General features: G+C 37.4%; 1 protein-coding gene across 1 annotated transcript in view; it reads left to right on the top strand.

The window, feature by feature from the left end:
* Positions 1-14119, top strand: part of ZNHIT6 (zinc finger HIT-type containing 6) — a 73150-nt gene that overhangs the window by 27442 nt on the left and 31589 nt on the right. The window contains exon 6 of the mRNA XM_004369120.2: positions 11498-11566. Within this exon, the coding sequence (XP_004369177.1) occupies positions 11498-11566 (69 nt within the window). The remainder of the gene's footprint in view (positions 1-11497; positions 11567-14119) is intronic.

Below are 14119 nucleotides of genomic sequence, written 5' to 3'. Positions count from 1 at the left end.
ACACATCCAAAAAGAAGAAAGGGCCATAATCAAAACATTAACCCTACAACTGGAACAAGTAGAAAGAGAGCAGCAAAAGAAGCCCTCAGGCGCCAGAAGAAAGGAAGTAAGAATTAGAGCAGAATTTAAATGAAACAGAGAATAGAAAAACAATTGAAAGACTTAACATGACCAAAAGTTGGTTCTTTGGAAAGATCAACAAAATTGATAAACCATCGGCCAAACTGACAAAAGAAAAACGGGAGGAAGCAAATGACCCATATAAGAAATGAGACAGGTGATATCACAACAGACCCAACTGAAATGGAAAGAATCATAAGAGAATACTATGAAAAATTTTACTCTAACAAATTTGAAAACCTAGAGGAAATGGACAAATTCCTAGAAACTCACTACCTACCTAAACTAACACAAACAGAGATAGAACAAATAAATAAACCCATAACAAAAGAAGAGATTGAAAAGGTAATTTAAAAACTCCCAACAAAAAAAAGCCCAAACTTTCAGAGAAGAGTTAACACCACTACTACTAAAGGTATTTCAGAGCACAGAAAACCATGGAATACTCCCAGACATAAGTAGATACCTTCCACAATTGGTTTTCCTGGTTTGAAAGCTTATTAGGACCATAGTCTCATGGTTCAACTCAGTCATTTGGCATAACTTTGTTCACATTAGTCATGATCTGCATGCTAGTGAAGTGAGTATCGTCTGGGGTCTTAAAAGCTCGCGAGCAGCCATCTAAGATACAACTGCTGGTCTCTGCTTGCCAGGAAGAAAACAGTAAGAAGGTAACCAAAAGTTCAGAGAAGAAACAAGTCTACACCAGCAACGACTTCACATACACTGAGAGCAGAACTAGGGTGTACGACTACCACTACTGACTGTTCTGACTGGGTCACAATAGATGGTCCCAGATAGAATGAGAGAAAAATGTGGAGCAGAACTCAGATTCTTTTTTAAAAAAGAAACAAAACAGGCTGGACAACCTGGAACAGTAGAGAACAGAAGATTCCCTGAAACACTCTTTAAACTTAGAATCAAGCCTATCCCCTGAGATCACCTTTTAGCAAAATAGCAGTGTCACACACAGAGGATATTGTCTGTAAGATCAGTGCTCTACTTAAAAACCATCTGTATGAGCCAGAAAGGTCAACAGTTACTCAGAAGCAAAGATGAGAAGAGGCAGGGAAACTAGAGTTCTGGAAATGGAGCAAACAGCACACAGTTAAAAAGACTGTTGACACGTTGTGATTAATGTAACTAAAGTTACTGAACAATTTGTATGGCAATTGTCAAATGGGAGCCTAACTTGCTGTGTAAACTTTCACCAAAAACTCAGTAAAATATATTTTAAAAAAAAAAAAAAAAAAAGGCTATGTTGCTAAACAACAACAAAATTAATTAATTGTGGGGGTGATTTCAATATTCAGTTACCTGGACCTGACCAACAAAATACCCAAAACCACACCCGCTGCTGTCGAGTCAATTCCAATTCAACAACCCCATAGCGTTTTCAGGACTGTAGATCTCTACAGAAGCAGACTGCCACATCTTTCTACCACAGAGCCGCTGGTGGTTTTAAACCGCCGACCTTTTGCTTAGCAGTCGATTGCTTTAACCACTGTGCAACCAGGGCCCCAGTTACTAATTCCTTGGGCCTAAGATAGAACTAAGGAACCCTGTAGGCACAATGGTTAAGTGCTCAACTGCTAACTGAAAGGTCGGTGGTTAGAACCCACCAGCGGCTCCACAGGAGAAAAGACCTGGCGATCTGCTCTAGGAAATCCTATGGCGGCAGTTCTCCTCTGTCATATAGGGTCCCTATGAGTTGGAATCAACTCAGTGGCAAACAACAAGGTAGAGCCTGGGCATCTTTACTTTTAAAGAGCACCAGATAATTCTGATGTTTACCTGAAAACCACTGGCCTGTGTGCCATTAAGTGACTGCCCCTTGTTCTCTAGTAGTTCACAGTGAGTGGGAAGACAGTGGGCAAACTCTTACAATGTGGTATATAGTCAGTGTCCTGGTGGAATACACATGGGTGCTGTGGGAGCCCAAGGGAGGGCTCACTGCCCCATCCTTAACCAAAACCAAATCAAACCCGGTGCCGTCAAGTCAGTTCCGACACATAGCGACCCTATAGGACAGAGTAGAACTGCCCCACAGGGTTCCAGGGAGCGGCTAGTGGATTCGAACTGCCCACCTTTTGGTTAACAGCTGAGCTCTTAACCACTGCACCACCAGGGCTCCAGCCTTGGGGGAGTATTATTCATTGGGAGTGGGGGATGGGAAAGGCCTCCCAGAGAAGAGAGAATTTGAGCAAATTTTTGAAGGACAAGGAGGAATTTTCCTCCAGAGGGAAAGGATGATCTGATGGTGAAAATATTAGATGCAAAAGCATACAGTGGTAAATTTAGGGCAATGTAAATAGTTTGATATGCCTAAAAACTAGAGTGGGACTTGGCAAGTGACAAGGGATGAAGCTGGAGAGGCTGACTGGGGCTGGGCCTTGTAGGGCCTTATGTGCCATGCCACGGAATTTGGGTGGAGTCATACTGTGAGCAGAAAAATCTTCCTGTTCCTACAAGGGATCCTTACTGAGTATGGATCTTCATAATTTGTCCCAACCTGAATTCCTAAAGTTTTCAACTAAATGTACCCAGGCTGGTCACTGTTCTTAAACATTTCCATATTTCTTAGTCATCCATAAAAGTACACTTGGTAGCTCATCTCTTCCGTTATTTCTCCTCCTCCTGAGTTCCTAGAGTACACATTTTCTCCACAGTTAATATGAAACACATGCTGGCATTTAGTGCTGTCATTCGTTTTTTTCTATGCATACATCTGGTGTTCTTTCTACATTCTAGTGTTTCTTAGTAGGGGCTCTGTTGGCATGTTGATCTGGGCAAGTTTTTGTTGTGTAGGACTTCCCTATGCATTACAGGAAGGTTAGCATTCCTGGCCCCTCACTCAATGCCTCAAGTCCTCCCCAGTCTTGGAATAGTCAGAACTGCCCAGACATTTCCAAGTGTCCTTCCCCCCAGGGTTAGCACTACCCCCATTTGAGAACAGCTAGCTATATTAAGTACTCTTTAACATTTATCAATTATTTGATGAAAGATGTACATTTTAATGTCAGTCTTCATCTACTACATCCATTTTCTTAATTTACTGCCCTACTAAAGCCAATATCACATAGTTACCTTGTTTCCTATTATTATCATGTGGTGGTACTGATTTTTAAAAGTGTAAAATATAATATGTAACTGGAACTTTTCAAAGTATTTTCATAATATTGTGAAATATAAAATTATGGTTTTCATTCTCAATTCAAATTATTTTAATCCATAATGAGTAACTAAAAGATCCTTTGTATTCACTCTTCCAGGAACAATTATCACAGTACTAGTCCTAATAAAATAGATGGATTTTACGAGGAATAAACCAAAAAAACCAAACCTGTTGCCATTGAGTCTATTCCAACTCATAGCGACCCTATAGGACAGAGTAGAACTGCCCCATAGGGTTTCCAAGGAGCAGCTGCTAGATTCAAACTGCTGAGCTTTTGGTTAGCAGCCGATCCCTTAACCACTGTGCTATTAGGAGTAGTTGTATTTATTTTTGAGAAAACTTCCAGTTTTGACCTTGAAGTATCTTTCAACAGATGAAATGACTGTGAGTAGAGGATTATTTAAATATTTTTTATATTTGTTTTTTCCTTGAAGGGTTTCAAAATTTGGTAAATTTCCTTTAAAATTTAAATTAAAATCAGATTTTATAGTTGACAGTGGAACAAAATGCTTTTTTCCTGAAATTCCTTCAGGTATTATTTGCTGCTTCCAAATCTCATAGCAGTTAATAATTTAGAGATTAGTTTCCTTTGCTTTTCTATTGCTTATTAGTGAAAGAAGAAAACTCTTCTCCCTTGTATCAGTTCAGACTGGTTTGAGCGATAAAAGAAAATACTGACTCTCATAACTACGTGTTCAGAGATAGGATGGGCTTCTGAGTTAATAGTGATAGTGGCTCAATGATGTCTTTAGGAATCCAGTTTATTTCTGATTTTCCATTCTTCTGTGGTGTCAGTTTAATCCTCATGGTCATAGGATGCTGCTGGTAACAGTTTGGGTTACCCTGAATAACCAGAAGAAATGCTTCTCCCCTGGTGTTACTGAAGAGGAGACCAAAAATTCAACACTGATGACCTCATGTGTCAGCGTAGAACTGTGCTCCATAGGGTTCTCAGTGGCTGATACTCTGGAAATGTCTGAATTTTCTTTCGAAGCACCTCTAGGTGGATTTGAATCTCCAGCCTTTTGGTTAGCAGCCAAGCAGGTTAACTATTTGCACCACCCTGGGACTCCAGAGTTATATTGCCTGGGTTTAAATCCCAGCTGTGCCACTTTCCAGCTGAATAAGGACCTTGAGGGGTGTGACTTTTTTTTCCTCTTCCTCAGTGTTCTCATCTGTAAAATGGAATAATAATGATATTTACCTCATAGAGTTATGAGGAGTAAATGAATTAATACGTGTAAAGCATTTAGAACAATACCGTTACTACTATTGCTATTGGTTGATGCTCTTTGGGAAAAAGATCTACTGGTAATTTTCATAACCTGTAAAAAAAAAAAAAAACCATTTCCATCAAGTCCATTCTGACTCATAGCGACCCTATCGACTTTGGTAATTTAATAAGTGGCGCCCTGGTGGCGCAGTGATTAAGTGCGTGGATGCTAACCAAAGGTTGGCGATTTGAACCCACTGGCTGCTCTGGGGGAGAAAGATGTGGCAGTCTGCTTCCATAAAGACTACAGGCTTGGAAACCATCTGGAACAGTTCTCCTCTGTCCTCTAGGGTCTCTATGAATCAGAATCGACTCGACAGCATTGGGTTTATAGTATTCTGAAGATGAGACATGTGGAAAGACTAGCTTTTGCTTATCTCATGGAGTCACCTGTATTTAAAAATCATAGGTTAAAACAGCAGGCATGTTTAGAACTGATATGATACGCCCATGTGATTCTCAAGAGTAGTAGGAAGTACTTCTCTTAATAACTGCAAACAAGGGCTGAGAAGTTAATGTCCTGAATGTACAATAAAAACAGTTATTAGGAGAGTTAAGTGGTAGAATGATGGGCTCTCCCTCTAAGCCTTTCATTTGACTTTTCTTTAAAAACCTTTTTGTTGCTGCATTAACTACAGGGGTAAAATCTGTACTTTTTAGCAAAGCAAGGAGGGCCCTTTACAATCTAGTATTAATCTATGTATCTAGTCTCTTCTGCAGCCACTAAATACTAAGTTAAATGAAAATAGAGTTTGATTATGAACTCACACGGAATATTCTCAAAAATATTGTCAATATTTGCTTTCTAAACAACATAATTCAGGGCATTGAATTGCATGTAGAGTTACAATAATGATAATAACAGCAGTGGCTAACATTTTTCAGTGGGTATGTTCTAAGCGCTTGATGTGTGTTTACTCATTGAATCCTATAGTATAAATATAATTGTTATTCCCATATTACTGTGAGATAACCTGAGGTACAGAGAAGTTAAATCTCTTGCTCAAGGTCTTATAAGTAATGTGTTTTAAGAGTGGGAATCAAACCCAGAGTCTTCCTGTCCTACTTCTGGGCATTACAGTATATTGAGCATTCTTGCTGCATACAATATCAATAAAAAACAGGGTGCTTTCATATGAAAACTCTGCTCCTCTCATAAAGAAGGAAAAATGCAGCACTGGGTTGGTGGTTGACTTGCTACCCTAAAAAAAAGTTTGCCTTGGCTGGTCCTCTTTCAGACTTTGCATCCCTAATGCCTAACAAGACCTCAAGCATGATCTTTGAGTAAATGTTGTTTAGTCAGTGATGGGATGGAAAGAGAATTGGTGTTTTTTTTGTTGTTGTTGTTGTTTTTTTGTTAAGAGCAGGCCTATTCAAGTTCCTTTAAACTTTGTAGGAATCTTAGTTCTTAGAATTCAGCCTCCATATGTAACTCTTAGTTGTGGCATATTTGTTGAGGAAGATAGCTTTGAGGCTGTCAAAATGATGAGATAAGTAACCCTAATTCTGATTGGGTAATAATATCTGAGATAAAAATAGACATCTTAAATGAATAATTCCAATAATGAAATCTTTTTAAGTCTAAAAAGAATGATAAAATTATTCCTGTCCTTTCTATCCCTACCATCCTGCACTTCCCCCATTAAAACATCTTTGACTTTACCGATTGTAAAGAAATAATTATGTAAGAAATTTATTTATTACAGACATATATAGAAATAAGATATAAGACTTTTCATAATATCAAGAAGTAGCAGTTAAAAATTTGGCGTGTGTCATTCAGACTTGTAAATACATGTGTAAACCCATATTTTAAATATAAATGCAATCATTCAACACATACATTTTTCTCTATCCGTGTTTATAATTCTACCTCATTTTTTATGACTACTTAACATTGAGTGATTTATTTAATCAGTTTTTTGATGGTGTACATTTAGGTTGTTACTAATTTTTTTCTTTTATAGGAAGTGGTATAGTGGACATTTTATACAAATATCATGGTACTTGCCCAATTATTTTCTTGGAATAAATTCCTGGAAATTAAACTACTGAGGCAAAAATAATGTGCTTTTTCGATTATGAATTTTTATTTTTAGCTTCTGTGAAATTGAACTACCAGAAGCTTGCACCAGTTTATACTCCTGTCAACAATGGAGAGTGTCCATTTCCCCATAGTTGCCTAGCATTTTCAATTTAAAACTTTCTTTCCAATCTGATAAGTAAAAATATTCCATTTTTAATTACATTTCATTGGTTATAAATGAGTTTGAACATCTTACTGTATCAAAAGAGCAATGCCATTTAAAAGGAGCTGATGACTTTTGATTTGTATCTTCTTCCTTGGAATTATGATAGCACTCTAGAGATGAGAATTGGCAATTTTAAGTCATGAAGTCAAAAGAATAATTGAGTATATGGGTATTGAAGAGGAGCCCTGGTGGTGTGGTGATTAAGCACTCAGCTGCTAACCAAAAGATCGGCAGTTCAGACCCATCAGGCATCCTGTGGGAGAAAGATGTGGCAGTCTGCTTCCATAAAGATTACCTCCTTGGAATCCCTATGGAGCAGTTCTCTGTCTAGGGTCGCTGTGAGTTGGAATTGACTTGACAGCAGTGGGTTTGGTTTGGTTTACAGGTATAGAACCAGTCCCCCCATCTACCATAGAATGAAAATATGGTAGAAAATGATCCTTAACAGTTTCTAGTAAGCAAGGGTTGATAAATAAGTACCCCATATTAACTCACCGAAGTAAAGTATATTTATTTTTGATCGTTTAATACGTGTACCATCTATCTAAGTTCCCAGTGTGTTTCTGGACTTTTTTTTTTTTTTTTTTTTTTAGCAGCTGTAGCTCTTAACCACTGTGCCAAATAAGTATTCAAAAAATATTTTTTTTTTTTCATTATCACTGACACACACTCCCTTCATTTTCCCTTCCCTCCCACCCCCGGAACCTAGTTAGACACTTTTTTTCTATAATCTACCCTCTCCCCTGATATTTTGATAGCATATATATACTCTGTATCTTTTTATGTACAGTGGCCCTTTGGCGGACCACAAACCATTCTAATAACTAGGATTTTTTTCGCTTTTCCAAGAGCCAGTTTTTACCTCCTTGGGATGATACTGCTTCTGTTGAGAAATATACATTTGGAGGAAGGGGAGAGAAGCTTCACTATGCTTGAATAGTTTTTTTGGTTTCATAGGATTCAGAGGAAGTCAGTGCAGGGATGGATTACCTAATAAGCAAGGTACAAATGGGCTTAATTGTGTTTAGTTACTAATCTGTAGTGCACAATTTCACATCTTTGTTGCAGTGAAAAACAGGTGAAATTGTGCACTACAGATTAGTAAGTAAGCACAGGTAAGCCTGTGTGTACCTTGTTTACTGGTTAATCCGCCCCTGGGTCACTGTTGCTATTACTTTATCGACTTGTCCAGAGGGAACATTAAGATTAATGATCGCCACCAATACTTCGTAGTCTGTTATCAACTTGAGGTGCCTAAGTTAATTGGAGTATTTTAGGTACAGTATTTTCATTCTCGAGAATTTTGATAAATAGGCCAAGAACATGATGACACTATTATAGTTGGAGGCCTGGGTGCTGCTGAACAGCCTGCAATGTGCAGGACAGCTCAGTAATGCTGAGGTTGAGAAACCCTGTCGTTTCCTAATGATTCTAAACCAAACCAAACCAAACCTGTTGCCATCGAGTCGCTTGCAATTCGTAGCGACCCTATAAGACAGGGTAGAACTGCCCCATATACTCTAGATTCCAAGGCTGTCGTCCTTATGGAAGTAGACTGCTACATCTTTCTCCTGGGGAGCGGCTGGTGGGTCCTTAGAAAATAATCTAAAATACAGAAAGTGATATATATACACAAAGATACTCACTGAGATATTAACTTTCTTTTTTTGCCTTTACAAAATATGTTCTTTTAAGAAACTTACAAACAAAAAAGATAAAAAATTACTCAGTCCCACCACCCACAAGTAATATTGTTGGAATTTCCGTGTGTGTGTATGTGTTTGTTTAATGGGACATACTGTTTTTTAATCTTTCCTTGACATATCACTATATATAATTATGAAAAACAGGGAACAAACTTAATTCTTTGAGTCTTTGGAAGAGATTTGATCACCCATGACAGGATTTACATGAATTTCAGGAATGCTAAAAAATTGGAAACTTCTTTAGAGATAATTAGCTCACCCATTTCAGGAATTCTTTATACAATACTATTCAAACTCTATTTGCCCACTCTCACTTAAACCGTTTACACTCTGAATTACTGTTCTCAAAATGCCTCTTATACCACAAAGAGTGAAACAATTACAGGCAGTTTTTCAGTAAAATTAACTTTTAGCCCTATGTACCAGTTGTTGTTATTTGCTGTTGAGTCAGTTCCAATTCATAACGACCCCATATGTTCAGAGTAGAACTACTCCATAGGGTTTTCAGGGTGTGACCTTTTGGAAACAAATCACCAGGCCTGTCTTCTGAGGTGCCTCTGGGTGGGTTTGAACCACCAACCTTTCAGCTAGTAGTTGAGCACTTAATTATTTGTACCAGTGGAGGTAAAGAATAGCTTTCCACATGTATTCTTTTTTGGAATCGACTTGACGGCAGCTAACAACAACTATAATGTGGAAGAACAAATGCTAAAAAACTAGAAGCAGTCATAATGTTTGTTAGTAAAGAATGGATATCATTTGGCTTTGTTCACACAATGGAATACTAAACAGCAATTAAAATTAATGGACTAAATCTATATGTATCATAAATAAATCTCTGAAACATAGTGTGAGGGAAAAAGTAAGACATAGGATATTTTTAGTACGATACCATTTAAATAAATGTTAACACAATACTATATTGTTTATAGATATGTATGTGTGTGTACATATATATGTAAAATGTATAACAAGAATACACAGCCAACTTCAGGATAGTAGTTACTTCCGATGGTGATGGGAAGGAAGTTGAATCAAGGAACAGTGTAAGGATCATCAACCATATTTATAGCCTTTTATTTCTTACAAGAAAAAAAAAAGCATCCCAAGCAAATACAACATCATGTTAGTTTGTTAAATCTAAATCTGAATTCATGAGTGTTGTTTATATTACTCTCTTTTACTTTGTTTTTTGAAATAATTCAAGATAACAATTATTAAAAGTAAACATGTACTTTTCAAATTTCACTTTTGAACTGAAGCCAAATGTAGAAAAAAAATTTAGTCATAATTATATATGTGTGTGCGTTTCTCTCTCTCTCTCTGTAGTAATAAAGGACTTCATTATAACCACAACTAATTAAGTACAACAAATAAAATAATTTCCAAGGGCTTTCCTCTCTTTGTGTTTGGAATGTTAAGTACTTTCTGAAAGTATTTAGGGTCTGCTGAATGTTAATAAAGGTGAACGGTTCTTAAAATTACCCATGCAGTGATTGAGATGGTCAAGTATGATTTACAGTTTCACAAGATGATAAGTCAGTGATCCATTATGTCTCTGTAACTTAATATGGAAAAACAAATATTTTTAGAAAGAAACCATATTAGGTATTAAGATTAACAAAATTATTTTTGTTTGTTTGTCCTTACTAAAAGAGAAAAGTGCTTCTTCTGAGTCTCTTGATGGTAAACTGTGCTATGCCAGTTTCACAGATAATGAACATTGCAACTTGTTTCATTTTGGAAGAATTGTTTGTTTAAAACTAGTAGCTGTTGCATTTGCATTCAAATTTTTTTAAGTGTTTTTCCTGGAGATTTTAGGCATCTGGTCTTTAGATTAGTGAAGGGTGCTCCATGGTTTTGTTGTATCAAAAATATTAAAGTTGACATTATTGTTCCTTATATGATTAAGTGGCACTGTCATTGTAAGCATAATCAGGCATGTTTTTCTCTATCTAGTGCCAGAAACTGCCTTGTTATTAAAGAAAACTACCATATACAGGTCTGCGATAACTTGACTTAATGGAAAGATTTTTGTTTAGTTTTATGGCCATTATCTTCTTCCAAAAGTTTTATTAACTCACGTAAATGTTCAGTGGAAGACACTCTACTAGATTGTATTAAAAGAAAATAATTTTAGATTTTTGAGTCATACTACTAAGGGGTAGATTTAAAGGAGATACTGGCCACTGCTTAAAGGAGATGCTGCCAGCCATTAACTTGCCAGTAGATTTTTAGAAATTTCTTCTAAGGAAAACATGTAAAGCTATCATTTCGTAAAGACAGTTATGTTTCTGTAAAGGATTCAGTATTTTGAGCATTACATTTTTTTAAAAAGGAATGAAGTCTAGTGTCACCAAATTTTGATTTGTTAAGTACAACATATGGTCATTTCTCTACAATCAGACATTTAGTGAGTTATTACTGTCAGCCCTATATCAAGCCAAAGTTTAGATCAGAAAGCAAAGGGACTCTAACTCAGAGTGCATTCTGCTTAGCAACCAACTTGTTGTCTACTATTTAGCTACTGAATGCACGTCCTCATGCCTCAGAAGTGTATCTGCAGCCAGCTGGACTCAATGGGACAATACTTTATTCACCTAATTTCCACACTAGTCAGGCAAAAACATCAGCTCATTGTGTTTAGTCATGAGGAAATTTATTTGTAAACTTAAAGTAGTAGCAAACTGTTCTCAAAAGCCCCTGAACTATGAGAAATTTCCTTCTCACAGTAAAGTCCTTGGAATTCAGAATGGCTTCATTATGTTTTTTTTTTCTCCTTCTTAAAAATTCTTGTTTAAGTATATTGTTTCAGAAACATAGCTTCTAAAATCCTAGAGAGAATAACTGTATAGAAAAGATGTTAAATTCTGAGACTGCTTTTAGAATTGTTAAAATGTAAATTCAGGAAGTTTGATTTGCAGACTTTTATTGTCTACCTTGACACTCACATGATAATTTTCTTTCTCAGAAATCAACAGTTTTATTGGCATGTGAAGCTCCTGTTTCCTCAGAGTCAAGCTGTGTACATAGAAAAAAGGTATAGTGTCCCCACTGTGTATGAAAAACTGATTTTTTGTTGTTGTCTGTTTGTTTTTTAAGAACTGATTTGTTTTTTAGGCTCTCTATTTAAAATAAACTGTTAACTCAAATGTTTGTCAGTAATAGAATGGATAGCTTAAGTTGTGGTATATTCACTCAATGAAATGCAAAATACCACAGGAAATGAGTGAACTACAGCTATGTACATCAACATGGATGAATCTCAGAAATAATGTTGAGTGAAAAAAGCAAGTTATGGAAGACTGCATACAGTTTGATTCTGTGTTTAAACTTGAAGAAAAAAAAACTGAACAGTGTGCTCTTTGGAGGGTGTCATGGATTGAATTATGTCCCCCAAAAGATGTGTGTATCAATTTGGCTGGGCCATGATTCCCAGTACTGTGTGATTTTCCTATATGTTGTAAATCCTGCCTCTATGATGTTAATGAGGGAGGATGGATGGCAGTTGTGTTAGTGAGGCAGACTCAATCTGCAAGATTGGATTGTGCCCTGAGGCAGTCTCTTGAGATATAAAAGAGAGAAGTGGGGTGGGGGGGAGAACCGCATATCACTAAGAAAGCAGTACCATGAGCAGACCAGGAGCAGAGCGCGTCCTTTGGACCTGGGGTCCCTGTGCGGAGAAGCTCCTAGTCTGGGGGAACACTGAACACTGACAGAGAGAGAAAGCCTTCCCCTGGAGCTGCTGCCCTGAATTTGGACTTGTAGCCTACTTTACTGTGAAGAAATAAGCTTCTCTTCCTTAAAGCCATCCATCTACTTGTGGTATTTCTGTTACAGCAGCACTAGATGACTAAGCAGGGGGCATACGTAAGGAGGTAGTAAAACTCTAAAGAAAAGGTTAATATAAAAATGATAATGGTTACTTCACCAGGGGGAAGAGTGCAGGGAGAATCAAGGGGGCTGAGACTTTTTCTGTTTGTTAATTAAGCTGGGTGGTTGTATAGGGTATTCATTTAGTTCTCTTCAAACAGTGCATGTACATTATATAAATGCTTTGATGTATTTCTCAAGGAAAAAAAAATCCTAAGAAGAACAGAAATGAAAAATGACCCAAAGTTCTACTATGCAAAGTTTACTACTATTAACATCATTGTGTGTCCCTCAGACATGTATATATATGTATACATGCATACACCCACACACACATACTGATAATTGGAATTAATTTGTATAAACAGTTTGTTGTCCTACTTTTTTCATGTGAACATTTTCGAGTATTGTCTTAGTCATCTAGTACTGCTATAACAGAAATACCACAAGTGGATGGCTTTAGCAAAGAGAAGTTTATTCTCCCACAGTCCGGAGGCTGCAAGTCCAAATTCAGGGCATCAGCTCCAGGAGAAGGCCCTCTCTGTCGGCTCTAGAGGAAGGTCCTTGTGATGCATCAGTCTTCCATTGGTCTGGGAGCATCTCAGTGCAGGAGCCTCAAGTCCAAAGGACACGCTCTGCTTCCTTGGTGGCATGAGGTTCCCATGTGTCTCTGCTTGATACTCTTTTATATCTCAAAAGAGATTGGCTTAAGACACTATCCAATCTTGTATACCTCATCAGTATAACTGCCGCTAATCCATCTTATTAGATCATAGTGATTGAATTTACAACAAATACGTAAGGAAATCACACCAGATTTCAAAATGGTACACAGTTATACAATACTGGGAATCATGACGCAGCCAGGTTGACGGATATTTTTGGGGGATACAGTTCAATCCATGACAAGTATCATTAAAGAATTTTTAATGGTTGTATACTATTCTTTAATTCTTTAATTAAATTAATTTAATTCTTTGGGTTAGGAAAAATTAAAAGTTGCTTTTTAAGTAGTTTAAATATCCTCTGTGGTTGTCATGTGGATTTTAGTGAAGGGCATTTTTTTTCATTGTGCTTTTAGTGAAAGTTTACAGTTCAAGTCAGTTTCTCATACAAAAACTCGCACACACTGCTGTGTCACCTTAGCTGCTCTCCCTATAATGTGACAGCACACTCCTCCTTTCCATCCGAGATTTCCCTTGTCCATTCAGCCAGCTCCTGTCCCTTTCTGCCTTCTTATCTCAACTCTAGACAGAAGCTGCCCATTTAGTCTCATGTATCTACTTGAGCTAAGAGGCACACTCTTCACGAGTATCATTTTATGTCCCATAGTCCAGTCCAATCTTTATCTGAAGAGTTGGCTTTGGGAATGGTTTTAGTTTTGGGCTAACAGAGAGGCCGGGGGCCATGTCTTCCGGGGTCCCTCTAGTCTCAGTCAGACCATTAAGTCTGGTCTTTTTACTAGAATTTGAGTTCTGCACCCCACTTTTCTCCAGCTCCATCAGGGACTCTTGTGTTCCCTATCAGGGCGGTCATTGGTGGTAGCTGGGCACTGTCTAGTTCTTCTGGTCTCAGGCTGGTGGAGTCTCTGGTTTATGTGGCTCTTTCTGTCTCTTGAGCTAATATTTTCCTTGTGTCTTTGGTATTCTTCATTCTCCTTTGCTCTAGATGGGTTGGAACCAATTGATGCATCTTAGATGGCTGCTCACTAGCTTTTAAG

The sequence above is a fragment of the Trichechus manatus genome, unplaced genomic scaffold (assembly GCF_000243295.1).
Source record: "Trichechus manatus latirostris isolate Lorelei unplaced genomic scaffold, TriManLat1.0 scaffold00003, whole genome shotgun sequence".
Lineage (NCBI taxonomy): Eukaryota > Metazoa > Chordata > Mammalia > Sirenia > Trichechidae > Trichechus > Trichechus manatus.
This window is presented reverse-complemented; position numbering and strand designations above follow the sequence as displayed.